Source organism: Xenopus laevis, chromosome 9_10S (assembly GCF_017654675.1).
Source record: "Xenopus laevis strain J_2021 chromosome 9_10S, Xenopus_laevis_v10.1, whole genome shotgun sequence".
In the NCBI taxonomy this organism is placed as follows: domain Eukaryota; kingdom Metazoa; phylum Chordata; class Amphibia; order Anura; family Pipidae; genus Xenopus; species Xenopus laevis.
In genome coordinates, this window is record NC_054388.1 from 92,629,385 (window position 1) to 92,650,827 (window position 21,443).

At 40.4% G+C, this 21,443-nt stretch overlaps 2 protein-coding genes across 5 annotated transcripts in view; one reads left to right on the plus strand and one right to left on the minus strand.

The window, feature by feature from the left end:
* tmem184a.S (transmembrane protein 184A S homeolog) overlaps positions 1–1,965 on the plus strand; it is a 43,775-nt gene extending 41,810 nt beyond the window's left edge. For both annotated transcript variants that reach the window (NM_001094773.1, XM_041577827.1), the window contains 1 exon segment: positions 1,029–1,965. In NM_001094773.1, the coding sequence (NP_001088242.1) occupies positions 1,029–1,285 (257 nt within the window). In that variant the 3' untranslated portion in view covers positions 1,286–1,965.
* Positions 1,966–14,396: 12,431 nt separating this feature from the next.
* The window catches only part of mafk.S (v-maf avian musculoaponeurotic fibrosarcoma oncogene homolog K S homeolog), a 24,249-nt gene continuing 17,202 nt past the window's right edge, over positions 14,397–21,443 (minus strand). For 2 of the 3 annotated variants that reach the window (XM_018239136.2, XM_041578797.1), the window contains exons 2-3: positions 20,419–20,498; positions 14,397–15,449 (exon numbers count right to left, since the gene is read on the minus strand). In XM_018239136.2, the coding sequence (XP_018094625.1) occupies positions 15,015–15,449; positions 20,419–20,454 (471 nt within the window). In that variant the 5' untranslated portion in view covers positions 20,455–20,498 and the 3' untranslated portion in view covers positions 14,397–15,014. Of the gene's footprint in view, positions 15,450–20,418; positions 20,499–20,623; positions 21,420–21,443 lie in introns of those variants that run through there. The other variant, XM_018239137.2, reaches the window with a different exon arrangement.

The following is a 21,443-nucleotide window of genomic DNA, read 5'->3' on the forward strand; positions in this document are numbered from 1 at the left end:
GGTTGAAAGTTGGGCAGATGTTGATCAGGTGGGTTTAATTCGTTGATGAAGTCCTCGATTCGACTGCCTGTATACTTTTCATTGTGATCTGATCATTGGGCCCTAGGGCCCACGATCAGATCAGCCCAATATCGTCCACCTCAAGGTGGGCATATTGGGTTGAGATCCGCTCATTTGGCGACTTCGCCAACCGAGCGGATCTCCCAGTGTATGGCCACCTTTAGTCTTGCTATAACTGGTGCACGTTATCATTTTTAGTTTGATGCTATGGTCCCTTAGGCACTAAGTTTGCCCAGTAGCAGTAACCACTAACAACCAATAAATGCCTGCTTTTAAACAGGTGAAGGTAAATTCTTCCTGCTGATTGGTAGCTATGAGTTACTGCAATTGGGTAAACTTGGTGCTATTTATTACATACCCCATTTCAATGGTAGAATATGGGATTTAATATCCTTGTGAGAAGCCAATTTTGAGACCTGAAAATGAATTAATTTACATCTAGAGGGTTATTTATTAAAACCCAAATGTTAAACTCAGAAAATGTATTTTTTTTTCACTTAAAAAACTTGAATTTTTCATGGAAAAAAAACTAAAATTTTTCATGGAAAAAAACCTAAAATTTTTCAAGATTTATTATACCCCGATGCTGCATAAAAGCCTGAATTCGAAATTCCGAATTGATCCGAGTTAATGGATCAGGTGCCTCTCAGGAGGCGGTTTCCGCCGGAAAATCTGACTTTTTTTAGGGTTTCCTACCAAAAACTCTAAAAAAAATCGAGCGATTCGGGAAGAAAGCACGAAAAAATAGAGCAATTTGAGTTTTCGCCCAATTTTATTGAGTTTTTCCGTGATCCGATTAAATCAATTTTTTTTTTTACTAATAAATAAGCTATAATTACACAAGGGAGTTTGGTTGTGTTTTTTTTTAATAAATTCCGATTTTAGTAAATAACCCCCTTAAAGTTGTGCAAGAGACTGTACATGGCATCGTCATTGCATCATGTGTGTCCGTCTTCTTTCCTCCACAGCAAACCTGGCTCCCATGCAAAGCATCTCCAGTGGACTGAAAGAGACCATGAGTCCTCATGACATTGTCCAAGATGCCATCCACAACTTCTCCCCGACTTACCAGCAGTATACGCAACAATCCATGCAAGACTCCGAGCACAAAGCATACGGGGCGAATGGGCACCCTGTCGCCAGTTCGAGTAACGGCGGACACTCAAACAAAAAGAAAAAGCAAAATGAGAAAATGATGCTGATCATTTCAGATGACGAACTCTAGAACACAACTATTATTTTTTTTTAACGGCCTTTAAAACGTTTACCTAGTCTTTAAAAAAAGCGAGTGGATTTTGTAAAGGACCTTTGGAATAACAGGGGAATACTTCTCCACTGTAAATAATGTACTTAGCAGCTGTTGACAGTAATTTATCATTGCACTCAACAAGACTCAAGTAAAGACAGAGGGACGACATGATATTGACACGTTCTTCAGCCAAAATTGGACTCTGCCTTCATATCAATAATTTATTTCATTGTGTTTAGTGTTTTACTACATAGAAATTGTGTTGTTTTTTTTTTTACAGCAATTTCAATTTGTGCCAAAAAAAAAATGCATTTTTGTAAATTGCATACTTTTTGTATGATTCGTATGGAAACATAACAGACGATCTGCATGGAAGGTCAATGTCACCGCTGGAGTCAAAGCGAACAGTTCACATTAAGATGCTCCTCACACTTTCTCCAATAGCAGATGCAGAATACTAATGGGACAATGCGTCAAAGTCATTTCATCTGAACTGGAACAAGCAGCCCGGCATATTACCGATCATTGGAGAGAGATTCCAGCGGAAGCCTCACACAAAACAATGTTTGTCTGGTGGAATATTTATGTGTGGGGCAGCTTTTTTTTTTTAATTCACCTGTAGAAATCTTAAAATACAGCAAATATGTTTCACTACAGTATGTTATATCATTTATGAATAAGCAGAGGCAAGAAATGGCAACAGTACAGACATTATCTCACCAATCATTTCCTCAATACATTCACCATTGCTGGCTCATCAATGCAAAGGGGCAAATTTACTAAAGGGTGAAGTGACCGTAGCCAAAAAGATATCCACAGGGACATCAGCAATTTACTTACTGGCCTAGAAACAATTCGCTAGCGAAAGAGCTCAACGCTAACAAAGTTTCACACCCTTTCGCCTGGCGAATCTTCGCTCAGACGAACGATCGTTACTCTGCAAATTCACTAAAGTGCTAATTTTCCAGTATATTGTCTGCTTCTCTAGGTTATACCTGCTGAACTGATAAGACAAAGCTACATCCTCCTCAATCTTATGTCAGTGACATCATATCCTGTATGCCGAAAAGTCATAAAAACAGACAAAAAGCTGGCATTTTTTATATTTTTTAGTGGGATTATGTTTGAAAGTTTTAACTGTTAAATATATATATATATATAAACTGTATATATTTTTGTTTAACCATTTGAGGGTCATGCCACATTTGTTTTAGGGTGGGCTCGTGTCTTGGGCATTAGAGGATCTCTTTTGTCTTTGTTTTGCTTCCTTGAATATTTTTAATAAGTGGCCACTTCAAGCACTTGCTCCAGCATCACTAATAAAGACGTCTATATGACCTATATGTACCCGCCATACTCAAATTGACCTAAACGTAAGTGTGTTAATCAAGTTTCACTAGGAAAAAAGTAACGCTAGGGAAAGTTTGCTATGAAATGCTTGCGCTGATGAATTTTTGCTGGCAAAACTTTGCCAACGTTCACTGGCTGAGACGTAACTTCGCATTTTGATGAATAAGCATATGCGCTGCAAATTAACGTCTGACGAAGTGGCGCAACATGTGGCGAAGTGTTCTGAGGCGAAAATTTGCCCTTTAGTTCATTTCCCCCAAGGTGTGGTTTGTAGCACTCTTGATCCCTGTATATCATTGCTCCTGTCTTGAGATAACGGCATCTAAGGGGACACTCAGGTCTTGCTCCGTGAGAAAGTTAAACTGTCAGGCACAAATGTTTTGCACCCCATACCAGAACAGTGGCTGTAAAAAGAACATGACAGTTTGTCATGGAGACAATCTATTTTTTGGCCAAATAGTTGGATCATAATGATGGGGATACCGGCCTTTGGTGCAAGGACTGACAGGAGTTTTAAACCTGCCTACCTGATACCTACCTGGTTGGTTTTTGACTAGATATTGGCTGGGCCACTGTGTGTTCTGGTGTCCTCCTTCCATGATATCAGTGCATTAACACTAGTTACAGTACACTCTATATCCGGTGCTGCATAAGTGAACAGCACTGAAAAAGAACCAGACACATGGGGCTCGGAGGCACGAACTTTATTTTAACTGTTATGTTGTAATTATGAACAGTTACAGTTGATCTATGGCATGTGGTTTAAAAAAAAATCATTAAAATAGCAGAATATGGATTTTTTTGATTTTAGATTTCCTTAAAAAAGAATTTCACACACCACTGAAAACATTGTCTTATCAATCATCCTGTTAAAGGTATGGGGTTTCTTAATTGGAAACCTGATGCTGTATGGGAAGGAGACCTCGGTTGTGGAATTACTTTACTCCTATGGGTGATGCAGACAGACAAGTTCAAGTAGGGCTAAATCTAACTCTGACTTGCAGATATTTTATTTTTAGAGAAGTATGTTCTTTATGAAACATCACTCACAGTTGAAGTGGGTCACTCTCCTGAAACATAAATCACGAATGACACTAGGGGGGAGACAAACTGTTACAAATTAATCACTTTTGATAATATTGCCAATAAAACAAACAAGTGTGTCAATTCCCTCATGTGGTCGGACACATTGGAATCCATGCTTACAATACATTTTATGGATTATTGCCATCTGGTGGTCTGCTCTGGTAATGCACCAAAGTTTAGATCACATATGCATGTATACCATATATGGCCTTAAATGCCCATGTGGGCCAAACCTCCAGGAAATTGAGAGTAAGAATTACTGAACATAAAGGATCCATCACCAACTGTAATCCAAAGGACGCCAAAACACATTCACCTGTGGGGAAACATTTTTTGAACACAAACACACCAGTGCAAGTCTCAGGCGGCTATTGCTGGAAGAGGTCATATTACTGAGCAGGGGTGGTGACAAAAAAGAATTTTCTACTCCAGTGCGAAGTCAAATTGATTGATACTTTAAACACGCTTGAACCATTTGGATTAAGCAATACACAAAGTTATAAATGCTTCGTATAATTTGGTAAATAATTTTCTCTTTCAGACTGTATGAACTTTATTAAAAAAAACACTCATGGACTTCTAACACAACAGGTAGGGGAGTACCACCTGCTCTGATGTAGATAGGTTAGGATAATGCATTTGTGAGCTAAACTTTGGTGCATTACTGGAGCAGACCACCAGATGGCAATAATCAGTAAGATGTTTTATAAGCATGTATTTCATTGTGCCTGGCCACATGAGGGAACCAACACACTAGTGATGTGCGGGTTGGGCTTCTTCTGACCCGCACCCGCCCGACTTCCAGGTTCCCTTTATAGACCCGCCCCACCGATGTCACAAAAGGGACGAGGCGAGAGGTGCACATCTATAAAAGTTCAACCCGGAAGCTGCCATTAGGAAGGTCGCCCTTGAAATGGGGGGTGCGAGGTCAGCCCAAACCCGTCCGACCCTGCGGCTATTGGGCCGGCCCGCACATCACTATGACACACGTGTTTCTTTTATTGGCTATAAAAGGTGATTTGGGTTGTGTGCGCTGCTAATATAAATCCTGAGGAAGGATCTTTGATCAGAAACATTGTGCATTTTTTTAATAAAAGGACTACTGGCTGATAATATGGTTCTCCAGTGTGATATTATCAATGATTTGTGAAATTTGTAGGGTCTGGCAGTGCCTAACTACTCTACAAGAATAACCAAGGAGACGATCACCTGCATTTTGCATATACCTGTTACAACTAAAGCAGAAGAACATTTTGGGGTCCACAGGTTACAGTATAAACCCCTGAGACCTAACGAGACTATATGGAGGTGTAATGCTGTGTATTCTTGCACAAGGAGGTTGTTTTCTATAGTTTATTTTTATGTCACAGTAACCTGATCCCGCACCTCCTGACAACATTGCTGCCGTGCATTCTAGCAACTTCTACAGAATAGGAAGGCGTAACTCGCAGACTAAACTCCGCTTTGCCTGTGTGTTTATGTCCTTGCTTCTTTGAAAGAATAGAAACAAATACTTTCTTCCAGGCAAAAATCAGAAGCTAGACGGATGGTTCCAGCATCCTGTATATAAAAGCAGCAGAAGTGGAAATGGGTGACTACCAGAGAGATGTATTTCCTCGATAGACAATACCGGTATAGGACCTGTTATCCAGAGTTTTCTGGATAAGGGGTCTTTATGTAACTTGGATCTCCCAATAGGGTTTTAATAAAGATTAATTATATCTTAGTTTAGTAGATCAAGCTCAAGGTACTGTTTTACTATTACAGAGAAAAGGGAAATCATTTTTTAAAAATGTTATTTATATGTTTAAAATGAAGTCTATGGGAGATGGCCTTCCAGTAATGTACATAATTGAGAGTACATACCTGTAGTTACAGTTGGCCTATTGCAGTGTTTGGACACGGAAGGCACCATTGGCCAACTCTGATGAACCCATGGTAGTCTGTATAATCTCTGCAAAAAAAAAGGGTGTTCCTGCTAAACAAACGACACATAAATTGGGATGAGCCTCCTCAAATTCAGGTTTTCGTTAGCTGATCAAGTGATCCGGAAGGTGAGCCAAGTACTTTAGCAGATGCTGTTTTGCACATACATACAGTATCTAACCTTATTTTTGCTTAAAACAAGCTTAACCAACCAGTATAGTGGAATATGGGCAACATTGGACCCTCTTTCAGCAAGATGAATCTTTTCTATGTGGAAGGAGCATGTGAGGGTTCTATTCAATGTAAAGTGTCACAAGGTTAGAAATACTCGCATGAGGTCACAAATGCCAGGTATGATCACAGGTGTAGCAGATACAGCACAGAATGGACACACAACATTAATGTCTCATGGAAATGGATTTGTAGCCTTGACATTGTCTGAAATGATATAAGATATTCTGTCTCATCTGCTCAGACAGTTCATGGCTTCTATGAAGCTTACAGTCCAAGTTCCCCATCACACACACACTCCGGTCAATTTTATCCAAAGCTGATGAAACATCTTGCATGTTGTTTGGAGTGTGGATGGAGACTGGAACACTCGGAGGCAACCCATGCAGAGGTAGGGAAAACTCCTTGCAGATAGTGACCTGGCTGCAACTGAACCTAGGACCCAAGCTTTGGAAGGCAGTTATGCTAACCACTACACCAACATGCTGACCCAGGCACTGAATTATGAGTAGGCACGATAGACACGTCCCTAGGCTGCAGTTGAAGGCCAACAGACCATGGGAAGTGAAGAAGCCAATGAGTGAAGAGGGGGTTGTGAGCGGGCAGGGGGTGGATAAGATGGATGAAAACTGTAATACTTGGAAAAAAAACCAAGCACACACTGGAAAAACTCATTGCACCTGGCTGCAACTGAACTTAGGACCCTAGCTTTGAAAAGCAGCAATGCTAACCACTGCACCAAAACAGTGACTCAGGGCCAGAACTAGGGGTAAGCATGTGCCAAGGGTGTAGTTGGAGGAAGAAAGACCAGGGGATCATGTGTTGACATAAAATAACACAAAATCCAATCCATCATGTTCTAAACTTTTTTAAGAGCTTCAAATGGTAAAATCCAATCATGGTTTATTATCAGCCACAGAGAATACTTTTTTTCTGATTGTTGGTTTTAAAGACACCACTTAGTCTCAGAATTCAATGAGAACTCTTTATTGTAAAGGTACAAAACCAGTCACAGCAGTATTATATACAGCAATAAATTACTTTGTGGCTGTCAGATAAGGAGAATCGGTGCAACGTACAGTACACAGGATTACGGTCTTGACATACAAACATACATCCACAATTACTTGGATATATCCCAATATTTTATTTTTATATATGTATAAAAAAGCAGCACAGGAAAATAATAAATATTGAAATTAGCCTACTAAGTAACCACAAGAAAAACAAAATAAAAACAAAACAAGAAAAAAAACTACGGAGGCACTGAACTCTACTACAAATGATCTCTATACCCTAAATGACATGAAGACAAGGCCGGCCCTTGTGGTGGTGTCTTTAAAAAAAATACAAAAAAATTACGATATGAAATGGCTAAACAGAACTGGTGTAGAAGGTGCTTTCAGTCTTACGAACATGTGCAATAAAATATTATCTGATGCTCTTTCCAGCGTACAATCACTTTTTTTTTTCACTTTAATTATACTTGGATATTTGTTTATACCGAGCCAAAGCGGAGAAGTAACTGATGGCAAGTTAAGATGTTGCTCTATATGTTATCTCTTTTATGTCGGGTTAGTGAGTTTGAAACACAAACACTTAGTAACTAAACCAACAGAATGCGTGTAATATTCGTGAGCGGAAGCTATAGTTAATAGTTTTCCAATAGTTAATACAAATATACACTTTTACGTAGGTTTCGTCTCATTGACAAAAATGCACCAACAGGTATTACAAGGAAACAGCCATTGAGTATGTTGGTTAATATATGGATTATTGGCTAGTATTCAGGCAAACGCGCTATTGAACAATTCTTTTGAGAGATGAATTAGCTCAATTGGTGAGAAAATTGATAACAGCTTGTGAGTGAAGCTATCTACTGCATATTACGGCTTCTCTTATAAACACCAGACAAAATACACCATCCCGATTACCGCTCAACTATTTGTCACCTAACATCGACAACTCTGGAAGGGAACACCACAAGGACAAACGGGTTGCATATGGAGCTCAAAGGAAGCTGAACAAGACTATATTCATATATAATAATATATATATATAAATATATCAGGAAAGTGGGCTTGGTATGATCTTGAAAGTGAAGATCTATTTTCACCCTATAAGCACTGAAAGATCTCATTGCAGTTACATCCTACATTTAAGACGCAGCTACTGATGGACGACATTTTTACATTAAAAATAAAATTTGCATGTTAAAGGAGCATTGATGCCAATATGGACACTGCAATTAACTGGAAACTTAATTTAACTGTCTAAAGTTTAAAAAAAAGTCCAGTTCTGTTAGACTTCTAGGAAATATAAGAACGATTGTTGTCCCAACCACCTCACCATTTGTATTGCATTAATGTTCCCATATGGCATCAGAGAAGAATATAAGTCAATGAATCCAGAAGGCTTCTATATATTGAAAATACAATGCAAAAAAACCTGATTTGCATACACCTTCTATATATTTAGAGCCCATCAATGCTTGTGTTTATTAATAGCTTTCAATAATCGGAACTGAACTAAGACTATATGGGTAGATGGATAATTTCTATATCTACCCAACCATCTAATGACTGTCTAGAGTCTTTTAATGTTTTGTTTTTGGCAGGATCCAGAGTCTTACAATAGAGATACTCTGGTCATGTTGGGTGTTAAGTGAGGATAGTGGACATTCCAGTCTTGTACCTCAGATTATCAGTGTTATGAATCAGTGATGTTGCGGGTCAAAGATATCTTGATCCGCATCAAGAGAGCTTGAGAAGGGACTCCCTGAGCCTGACCCAATCTCTCCAGAGCACAGTCAGCAATTTCCAGGTATTACAGGAAGATAAGCTATAGCGCACAGCCAAACGTTTCTGTGGGCTACACTAGCCCATTGTGACTACCACCCAGCAATCCCTAGGTAGATCCCCAAAACCCTCCCGACCCACTGGTTAACCGTATATCAGCCCACATCACTACTACTTGGAATGGTAACTTTAAGTATACCATGTTTGCCATGGTTTGTCTTTAGTAACTGACTTTCACAATTATCTGAGGTGATGGGTTATAAACATAGACTAAACAGCAGTAATGTTTTAAAATTGTTTTCTTGCCTTTAAAATACTTTGTAAGAAAAATAGTTTTCATAAATGCAGTCTTAAGCATAAGATCTAAAATAAATAACTCTCAAATATATAGTCAGTGTTACCAGCAGCTAGCTTATTTACTGTGAACTGTGTATTGCCTTATGTTATAAAAGTGCCTATTATACTGGAACTCTTCTGTTTCACATATTAAGCCACTCTAATCAAAAGACATTTCACAGAGTCCTTGTCACTGCATGGTAAGGGGCTAGAGAATTTCACTTTACTGAAGATATCTCAGGCAGGAGGATAACCCTTCCTGCCAATGCATCATCAACAGTTTCTTAGATAAGTTCAGGATCCTGTAGAAGTTGAAACTCTATGGGGCAAATTCACCAAGCGCCGAAGCGTCTAACGCTAGCGTCAATTCACTAGCGTTGGGCATTTTCGTTACTTCGCAAATTCACTAACGGACGCTAGCGTAACTTCACTAGCGTAACTTCGCACCCTTACACCTGGCGAATTTGCGCAACGGACGTAACTACGCAAATTCACTAACGCGTGCATTGTTCTGAACGCTACCTTTTACGCTAGACTTCCTTCGCCACCTCAGACCAGGCGAAGCGCAATAGAGTAGATAGGGATTTCTTCAAAAAAAGTTAAAAAATTTTCTAAGTCCCAAAAAAACGCTGGCGTTTTTTCTATATTATGGGTGATAGGCTGAAAAGGATCGAAAATCGTTTTTGGGGCTCCCCTCCTTCCCCCCTACATTTCCTAACTCATGGCAACTTAACTATACAGTGGGCACATGTGTAGGGCAAAATAAAAATTTTATTTGATGTTTTGAAGGTTTCCCAAGCATTTGTAGTGCTGCTACATATTCCTCCATTGAAATTTGAATTTGGCGCCATATGCTAATTAACCATCGCTAGCGTAACTTCACTTCGCTTAGCGAATCAATGCTAGCACAACTTCGCAACCTTACGATACCCCTGAGCGCAACTTCAGATTTTAGTGAATTTGCGGAGCACTGGCGAAACTACGCCTGGCGAAGTGTGGTGAAGTTACGCCTGGCGCAACTACGAATCTTAGTGAATTTGCCCCTAGAGCTATTTCATCACTGCCAAGCAGGTCTGGACTGAGAATCAAAATAGGCCCTGATATTTCAGGTACACAGAGGCCCAAACAGCCCCCCACCAGCCCACTAAATACTGAGTGTCTATGGCATCTTAAGGCAGCCCCTCTGGCATTTGCCAGAACCCACCGATTGCCAGTCCGGGCCTGCTGCCAAGGTTCTCCATGAATGCAACCCAGTTTGTTATACTGGTTGATAGTTTCACAGTTCTTAGGACTGTACTATTTGCAATTGTTGAAGGTTCAGTATAGCTTTAACTGAACATTCCCCTCTTTGTGTGCATTAATCCCCTGTTCCTTATTTGCAGTGGGTACTTTTAGTAAAGGCACACAAGGGAACTACTGGCTCTTCTGTGAATCTGCCAAAATACGTCTAAAGGTGGCCATAGACGCAAAGATTCGCTCGCCAAATGAGCGGATCTTTCCATGATATGCCATTAACGAGTATGGCTATATCGGGGGTAATCTGAACGTTCGGGCGTATGGCCGAACAATCCGATTACGATGCGCAATGGGCTCCGGTAGGATCGGTCGGGTCAAAATCAAACCTGTCCGATCGACCAAACGACCGATCTCCGCCAGACGAAAGATGTCGGCACTCTCCACGCACGATCCGGAAATCGTACGAATCCTCGATTCGTACGATAGGATCTGTGCGTCTATGGCCAGCTTTACTCAGAGTGGCTTCTGGTTATGCCACAAAACGCATCTTTCATTGCACGTACAACCCCACCCCAAGGACCTGGTGCAGAAAAAAATAAAGTCTACTTACATTTGCTATGTTAAAAAAATGCCCTTCCATACATACTCATTTTAAAGCATTACTGCATCATAAAACAACTATGAAAAATGACATAAAAAACAAGATTCATAACTTAATATCCATAATCAACAATAACAACAACAAAAAAAAAAAGTCTGATTTTTGCCATCTCTAAAATTGGATGCGTGGAGCAGCATTTTACACACAAAAACATTAAATAAGAGCACAGAGGAAGATTTCAATTTCTGGTCAAAAACATAAAAAATACAAATAATCATAAGTCTTTAAAATACAATTACATATAAAATATAAATTTCAGATTAAATACCCACTGTTTTACAGTAACAAAAAAAAAAAAGAACAAAATCAGAAATTGGTTCAAGAATCTGATATCCCTTATGTGGTACAAAGCCCTGCAGCATGTTTTTTTTATTTTTTATTTTATTTTTTTTTACAGGTTCCTCGGTCACAGAAGGGTGAAGCTTTTTTTTTTTTTTTATTCTCTGATGGTCTTACACATCTGAAGTTAAAACTGGCTGCCCTATAGAGATCAAGAGTTAGGGTTAATTCCTCCAACACCCCAAATATCTTCACAGTAACCCATTTGCATTATCTTTCAGTAAGAACTGCATTATTAAACTTGTAAAATGTTACCCACCCCCCAAAAATAAAAACAAAACAAAAACTCTGTTCGATAAAACTTTTCTTTTTAAATATTTCCATATGTTCCTTATTGATATCCAATATGGATTACCTACCATTTCTATGGTATTATCGGCAATAATTGTGCCCAGGTTCCTGTTCTCCTGTTCCTGTTTCTTTAAATTACCCCCACAATAAAATATGGTAAGGGATCGTTTAGGGCTTTTTGAAAATTAGAAAAGGGAGAGAAAAACAAACAAACAAAAAGCAGTTTGAAAGGTGCATGCAGCAAGATGAAGCTGCATGTAGACCTCGGAACTTCTTAAATGCAAGTGGAGCCAACGTAAACCAGTAAGAATGCTTTGTTTGTTTGCCACTCATCCTGCCTTATAGAGGACAAGTCTAGTTCTCTAGGTTCAGACGAAGGAGGTCATTTAGCTGAACACATGGTACTTTCAAAGGCATTAAAACGCAGTTCCATAGGTGTCCTATCATATTCTATAATTCAGAGAGGCCTTGTTGTGTTGCCCATGGAATTTGACTGGTTTGGTTTCTGGACCAAGCAAGACATCTTCAGAACCAAACTGCACATAACCTGTAACTATAAGAAACATTGGAGTTTAATCCCTGTGGCAGGTGTTAAAAACTTGAGATGGACATGATGCTGAAGAACCAAGAAGTCAATATGCCACCTTCAGCAATGTTGATCAGCGTCTGCAGTCCCATCCTCTTCTATAACCTTTCTTCTTCTGCATTCATAAATAAAAACAATACGTAAAAGATATCTACATTTACCTTTTATCATACATTTTGCCATGTCAGGGGTGGTCAGCTTTTAACTGTATTTCTGCCATTCGGGCCAACACAGAACTTAAGTCTAAAGTCTCTGCTCCAGATGGACAGGTAGGTTTGTAATGGTATAGTCACGCCAAGCTTGCAAGTAAAACTTTAGCTCATGGGATCATAGACAGATTCATCATTTTCAGGTTTAGTCTTTGTTCAGTAGCCCTTTATATTCTCACAAAAAAAAAACCTCTTTGGTTTTGTAGAAAAGCCATACAAAGGAGCGCTGTTCTTACACACTTGTCACAGTACGTCATAGAAACTTTACAAACCCACACTCACACATACACACACAAAGGACCTCAAAAAATTACTACAAAAAATTTTGAAGGGAAAATACAGTACAGCGTCTCTTTTGCATGTCTCTAGATTTTGCTTGTAATAATGTCAGGGCCATTAAAGCAACAGGTAAAAATCTTCTGAACTTTAATTGTCAATTAGCCCTTTAGGAATACAGGGAACTAGCCAACCCTTTGCCAAACAGTAGCATGTCAGGCCAGATAATAGTAGTTATCACCAAGGCTTACCTGCAACTGGCGGCTGAACCTTTACCTGCATCCCTGAGTCTCAGTAACTAGATACAATCGTAACACCTCAAGCAGATGCTGAACCATTAAAAGAAGAATTTTATACAAGGGACCTTTGTCTGTAGAAGACAATAGATATTTTTAAAGATTTCCAAGAATGAGGAGAGCACTCATAAATAGCAATTTATGCTGTGATGTGTTTATTCAGGCTACTACACAACATGTTTCGGATCCATGTTGATCCTTTATCAACACTTGATAAAGGATCAACATGGATCCGAAACATGTCGTGTAGTAGCCTGAATAAACACATCACAGCATAAATTGCTATTTATGAGTGCTCTCCTCATTCTTGGAAATCTTTAAGTATATATCGGGATAGCGGTGTACCCGTGGAGGATTGGATGCATTCTACTATCCAGCTGAGGCAGTGCGGGGAACGTTCCTAGAAATACAAACAATAGATATTTTCTAATGATGGACAGATTATAATGGAGTATGACCTGCTATATAGGGTAGGACTTGAGCATATCACTTATGGCACCATATGCCGTAGCCCTATAATTGCATACAATCATGTTATTAAACACTTCTACATTCTTAAATGCCAACTGAAACATTTTGCTTCATTCTTAAACCCATACTAAACATAAAACCACATCTATGCCACAAAATACTTTGTCTTTCTGACACCTAACTGCAACCACCATAATGGAAAAAGTAGGCGCACATATTAACACAAACAAAACGACTTTCCTTTGCAATCTCATAACACTAAATCTGAATACTTCTATGCCGTAACTTATCCTTAGCCTTTAGGCCTACTTGTTGTCAGGTTATCCATGTGCTTGGGCTAGCCGCTGCTAAACACAATATATAGCGTATAATAACGAAATTAATCTTTAACTATGCTTTATGTTGTTGCAAAGTTACAATAAGAATGCTATCTATATCACTGCAGGGGTATGAAAGTAATTTGAGTTAGATATGTCATAAATAAGTCAATAATCTTTAGGCCAATCTGTTGGTTATATGGAATGTGGGCGGCATAATGCACTTGGCCTTCAAAGCACTCACCTGGTCTAAATGTCAAATGCCATAATACCACCCTGTGCCTTAAAGACTAACAATTAGAACAGGCATGTAATGGTTAAGGAATCAGTTGGTAGGAAAAAGAATAAAAGTAACCAAAGCACTGTCAATAAAAAGATCCCGAGTTAATCATCAGAAATGCTATATTCAAGATTATAGCAACAAATTTGACAGTGGTTAGGCTCAAGGTATGCGCAACAGAATGGCTTTGGAAAGGGAGAGTAAAGGTGGCCATACACGGAGAGATCCGTCGTTTGGCAACAGGTGGGCAATATCGGTCTGATCCGATCGTGGGCCCTAGGGCCCAATGATCGGATCCTAACGAATGGGAACGGGCGGTCGGATCGCGGGACCGCACCAACGAACAGATGCGGCCGCGATCCAACGGGATGTTTTGTCCCATCCGATCGAGATCTGCCCGACTTTCGGCCAGATCTCGATCGTGGAAGCCCCGATCGGTCTGTCGGCAGCTTTTATTGGCCCGTGTTTGGCCACCTGAAGGGGAAATGCCTGACTTTGAGAAGGCAAAAGGAAACCAATGCAAATTTTGCTGTGAACTGGTTGTTTAGCCCAAATACCATTGGTAAAGCAAAAGCCAAACACACACAACAGGTTCAGTCCATACTGTATCTGCACACATATCTCTTTCTGAATTTAAGTTAGCCTTTGCAACACAGGGAAACTTGATTGCAGGGGGTTCTGTTGTTTTTGTTATTTCCTATGGAGATTACAGCATTACTGTAAATTACATATTGAGCTCATTGAGATGGGAACAGGTAACTTAATTCTATCACGTTTCCAATAAATTAAATGGAGCTTATCCAGTGAAGAGTGTCAAATTCCCAGGTGCAATCACAACAGGACCATGGAGCTCTGGTCATGTTTCTTGCCTCTATAAATCACATTGGCATGGACAATGGAATAAAAGGCAACAGCTAACATTTGAATGCGAAGGAAAGGAACGGAGAAAAAAAAATGAAGGTGAATCCCATAATGTCCCTTTTAGAACGGGGGCTAGTTCTCTCCTCCCATGGGCACTAGGATGCTGCAGAAAAAGGTATGGATGCCGTAGAAATTTTGGCTGATTTCACAATGGTGATTACACTCGTGGTGGCCACCTTAGTAGGGGTTATGGGGCCCCTGGCGACTGTGCGAGCGAACGTCTGGAGAGCTTCGTATTTGGAGCGTAGAGCATCTAACTCTAGTTTCATGCTGGAATTTTCCCGTGCCAGCTTGTCTACTTCTTGTTGCAACTCTATGCGTTGCCTCTCCAGCTCCTCTTTCTGGGTGACCCGCTTAACTCTGCAGCTGGCGGCGTAGCCTCGGTTTTTGAGTGTACGCCTGCGCTGCTTAAGGCGGATGATTTCTTCTTTGGTGAGACCTCGGAGGTGCTGGTTTAGCTCCCGCACAGACATTGACACAAGCTCATCATCACTTAAAACTGGGGCGTTTTCTCCCGCCTCCTTCTTGACCTACAAAAATGATAATTTTATATTATTATCCTGTCACTTACATGTATTGTTGTGCTAAATATTATCCAGGGGCATTTGTTTTAGATTAAGCATATGTTGGGGTAGGATAAAAAAGATTTATGATCAACATACAGTATTTTTTTTTCAATAGGACCAGTACCATTGGTTCATAAGCTCTAGTTTATAAATAATCTTCTATGTAGCCACAGAGCTGTAATTCAGTTACATGTAAGGCTGCAAGGGCCACATTTGCATAGCATATAGCAGCTAATAAACTATTTATGATAAAATGCTTATGAGCACAGACGTGCGAAAACTAAAAGTCAAATATCATTCATGGCACTCTATCCCCCTGCGGGAGAAAGCACTTCTTAGAAACATAAACTATTGCTACTCAAAACCCTGGAGAGACAGATATTACCTATAAATGTGTGTATCATTTATTTTTAGCATTTACTTTGAGCATATAAGGCGTTCTTTACCTTGTAGAACACAATGTGTGAAGTACAAATAAAGGCCACTATTTTTTTTCACTTTGTGGTCTGAAACTGCAAAAGCAGAATGCAGTGTGCAGAGACCTGATGCTAGCCCCTTCAATAAAGTCCTGATTGAGTTAGGCACCACTCTATCCAAGTGGGACGCATGGGGAGAGGCACATATGTGGCCCTCCTTTCACCCCAGAAGGTCCACAAAAGGGCCCTGTCCTCGTCTACACCTCTTGCAGGTTAGATGAATGGTAAGGGGACAAGTGAATTATGCCCTGGCCAATCCCAAATGACCCCTATCGTATTGCTTATTTGTTTAACTGCACCTATAGGAAGCCAGCTATACAACATTTGGCAAAGATGAAAGAGCTTGAATAGTACCACAGCTAGTGCAAGACAAACAAGCACTTGTTACACTAATAGTTCAAGCAGACTGGGGACAGAAAGGAAATAAATAGCTTAATACTTATCAGATAACAATCTGAACATACAGTAGGCTCTACAAGGCCTGTCAGACGAGGACTTCACCTGTGCTCAGATGTGTTCCACATCCAACAAGATTTTCAAACCCGCCTGATTGATATCAAGCCTGTCAGTGGCTGACAACTTGATCTGGAGGGAATTAGTCCATAGCTTTTATTGGTCTGTGTATACTCACACATAATGTGTTTGGAAGTATTTGCTTATTTAATACAGAAAGTCTTGCAATTGTCTCAGCGGTCGCCTTTTCTCAGCGTTTCCTGCATTACCATCAGACACTCAACATGACATGCAGACCACTAACTCTAGAGAAATTAGTCATAGCAACTAAGGTGTTATATGGCCAGAATAAGGAGGGCTGACCACAAATAGCAGAAATGATACACATCTCTTATATTAAAATATATAAATAATCTTCTACCAAGAAATTGTGAGTGGAAAAAATAAAATATGAACCAGTTACCTATAACATCCTCTCTCTCTCTCTCTCTCTCTCTCTCTCTCTCTCTCTCTCCCAGTGAATTATAATTACCCATTTATGTAATACAAACACGGGGGGTATACAGTAGGGCAAGAAACGCGCTCAGATTCGGGGAGATTAGTCGCCCAGCGACAAATCTCCTCTTCTTCAGGGCAAAAAATCTCCAAACTGCCTCCAGCCGACTAGAATCTAAATCGCCGGCGGGATGGCGATCAGTGCACTTCGTTTTCCGAAGTCATCCGAAGTTGCCTCACAAGGAAACTTCAGGCGACTTCGGAAAACGAATCGTTCCGAGTGCTTAGTAGAATCTAAATTGCTGGCGGGAAACAGTTCGGAGAGATTAGTAGCCCCGAAGAAGAGGCGATGTATCGTTATTTATCTCCCCTTAAGGTACAAAAGTACAAAAAAAATTGACTTACTGGAACTGTGCCCTTCCCACTCTTTGGCACTCAAAATACACCATAGTCCAATAGTCTTAGGTAAATAGAGATTCTGAGAGCAATGCTATACAACAATCTACTGTGTACATATTAAATATCAGCTATAGAATGGTAAGACAGAGTGGAGGCTCCAATAACTGACTTTAACAGTGACAATACCCATAGGCAGTAAATTAGGCCTCATTTATAGGGATAGTTCACCTAGTCTCTTCCTAACAGATTGTAAGGTTTTTGGGACAGGGATCTCATCCCAACTATGTACTGAAACTCCTAAACTCCTAAAAAAGTACTTATTTTGACAGACTAATTTATAATAACTATACCCTTGTTTGTATTTATGCCTTGTAAAATACTGGGTACATTTGTGGTGCTATATACGAGATATAAGAGAAAAACGAGATAGAAAAAAAACTCCCCCCAAAAACATTTCTTTTCTGAATAAACAAAATTAAAACCAAACTTGCCAATGTGCATTAAATGTAAAAGTTTAAACTGATTTGCAAATGCAATAGCTACTGAAAAGATTTTATTTTTTTATCCCGCACTGTTCTGCTACACTGGTGCAGAAGTCAGAACCAAGAGTGCAACGAATGGAAACAAAGAGCAATTACATTTACAAATGAATGTATGGAAAGTTGCTATAAATGACATTTTCTTTCTTAATTCTAAAAACAAGTTTTTTTGGGTGGAGAACCACCTTAACCACATCCAAACAAGTACTTAAAAGAACACTAACACTGAAAAATGGATGTTTTAAAGTAATCAAAATATCGTGTGCTGTTGCCCTGCACTGGTAAAACTGATCTGTTTGCTTCAGGCAGGCTGTTATTTCTCCTACTTTAGGCTGCTGGGGATGGAAGGGAGGGGGGTGATATTACTCTTAAGGTGGCCATACACGGGCCGATAAAAGCTGCCGACAGACCGAGTCGGCAGCTTATTGGCCCGTGTATGGGGGCCCCCGACGGGCTTCCCCGATCGAGATCTGGCCGAAAGTCGGCCAGATCTCGATCGGATGGGGTTAGAAATCCCGTCGGATCGCGGCCGCATCTGTTCGTTGATGCGGTCCCGCGATCCGACCGCCCGTTTGGCGAACGCTGGGATCCGATCGTTGGGCCCTAGGGCCCACGATCGGATCAGCCCGATATTGCCCACCTCAAGGTGGGCATATCGGAGGGAGATCCGCTCGTTTGGCGACATCGCCAAACGAGCGGATCTATCCGTGTATGGCCACCTTTACTTGCACTACAGCAGTAAAGAGTGACAAAAGTTTATTAGAGCACAAGTCACATGACTTGGGGCAGCTCGGAAACTGACAATATGTCTAGCCCCATGTCAGATTTCAAACTTGAATATAAAAAAATCTGTTTGCGCTTTTGAAAAATGGATTTCAGTGCAGAATTCTGCTTCAACAGTACTATTAACTGATGCATTTTGAAAAAAAACATGACAGTGAGTAAGCCAGCTTTTTCATTCTACTGCAAATGCATCTGCCCAGGGGAATTTGAAGAAAGATGAAGCCGGAAGAGAAGCTATCCGTGGTGCTCGCCCCGGGTTGGTGCAGTTTTCTGCTGATAGGCAGGCCCCGACTGGCAATCTGTGGGTTCTGGCAAAGCCAAAGGGGCTGCTGTAAGATGCTATAGAAAGTCACTCTTTATAGTGGGCTGGTGGGGGACTGTTTGGGCCTCTCTGTACTTGGAATCCCAGGGCCTATTTTGACTACCAGTCCAGACCTGCTGATAGGAGCACCGACCCGGGGTTTCAGGAAAGTAAATACATTAATTTGGGGGTGCCTAACATTTGTCACCCCAAGTGCTAGATGACTTTCCTTCTCCTTTTAAACACTGCGCAAAGTATTAAATTCACAACCTTTCTGCCTTTCGGAAGGCATATTATATTCTTGCAAATGCATACATCTTTATTAACTTTTATTACATTCCCCACAAAAGTCATTTCTGGACACGTTAATCCAATTGCATTTTGACTGCCCCTTACATTTGGCAGGGAAAAAAAGGAGGTCAAAACCCTCGTGTGCGTTTGTCACCGCTCCTGATGTTTCTAAAGCGAAAGCAACTCAGCATGCATGGAGTTAGCAGGGGTCATTTCTATTTAATAGCGCCAGGAGTTGTAACAGTAGAACATGTATGAGGCCGGTTATCCAGAATGCTTGGGACCTGCTGCATTCTGGATAAGGGATATTTACATATTTTGGATCTTTATACCTTAAGTCTCCTCGAAAATCATGTAAACATTAAACCTAATGCACTGGTTTTGCTTCCAATAAGTATTAATTATATCCTAGTTGGGATGAAGTACAAGGTACAGGTATAGGACCTGTTATCCAGAATACTCGGGACCTGGGGTTTTCCGGATAACGGATCTTTCTGTAATTTGGATCTTCATACCTTACATTTACTAGAAAATCATGTAAACATTAAATAAACCCAATAAACTGGTTTTGCTTCTAATAAAAATTAATTATTAGTGATGGCGAATTTGTCTCGTTTCGCTTTGCCACGGAATTCAGCGAAAAATCAGCGAAATGCAAATTTTGACACTGGCGACAATTTGCCGCATCAAAGTTGGCGCCCGCGTCGAAGTTGACGCCGGCGCCCATTAAAGTCATTGGGGACAGAGAAAAGATCATTAAAACATTAATTATTTGATAAAAATGGGAGTCTATGGGAGATGGCCTTGGTGTAATTCTGAGTAGGGATGCACCGAATCCAGTATTCGGTTCGGCCTTTTTCAGCAGGAGTCGATTCAGCCAAATCCTTCTGCCCGGCCGAACCAAATCCTAATTTGCATATGCAGATTAGGGGCGGGAGGGAAATCACATGAATTTTTGTCACAACACAAGGAAGTAAAAAAAGTTTTCCCCCTTTCCACCCCTAATTTGCATATTCAAATTAGGATTCAGATTCGGTTCGCTATTCAGCCGAATCGTTTGTGAAAGATTCGGCCGAATCCAAAATAGTGGATTTGGTGCATCCCTAATTCTGAGCTTTCTGGATAATGGGTTTCTAGATAACGGATCCCATGCCTGTAATACAGAAACACTAGGCCACGTCCACCATATTTCTCACCTTTAATGCCTTGTTTGGTTTGGGATTAGTCGTCATAACCTGTAAACAATCGCCAGAACAGAACGGTGCAGAAAAAGCAACTATAAAAAGAAAGCAGAAACAATGTATTAGGATATGATCAAACACGAGAATATCTTCTAATAATCACCCCTATTCACATCTTAGCATTCAGTTCCATCTATACTGGTACCTGCCATGTACTTACCATGCGCAGGGCTAGCAATCGGCTGCTGAAGAGAAGGATGCTACTATGGGGAATTACAGGCACGGCGAATCGGGAACTCCACATCACATACTGGATGGATCAAGGTTGTGTAATAAGGGATTAGTAAGATTTGCATAGAAGCTAACAAACGTATTTAGGGGGGGTAAATCCTAAGGAGAGGAGCTACCCCAGCGCATACACAATGCCGGAACCTGAATCATGAATTCTCACAATATGTCACGGTCACACCGATCCTCATTACAAACCCGGCATTTAAATCATTGATGAAAAGAAAATGTGGCGGAGACACTACAGATTTCTCAAGGATGGTTACCATGGCAACCATCCGAAACCAGCCAACTTGGAAACAGTCACCATGGAAACAAGAGGGAAGGTATTTAAAAAAAAAAAAAAAAAAGTCCATGAGATCAAATAACTAGAGGGCAACTTAAGCTAAAACCCTGGAGAAACCTGCAGAAGATTGGGGTAATGTAATAAAATCTTACGTTTGCCCACATCTAGTAACACACAGCAACCCAACAGATGTTTGTTTTCGAAGAGTTAACCAGTACTCGCTACCTGCTGATTGGTTGCTAGGGGTTACAAGACAAGTAGCAAACTTAAGACCATTTATGACATTACTCCCGTAGACTTTATTGGTTCAGGGTTGGTTATACTCAAGGGCCAAAAAGTGTTTGAAAGACGAATGAGAGAGTTTAGACTTTTTTGGGGCATAAGATCTATATAATATTAAAGGGGTTGTTCACCTTTGAGTTAACTTTGAGTATGATGTAGAGAGGGATATTCTGAGACAATTTGC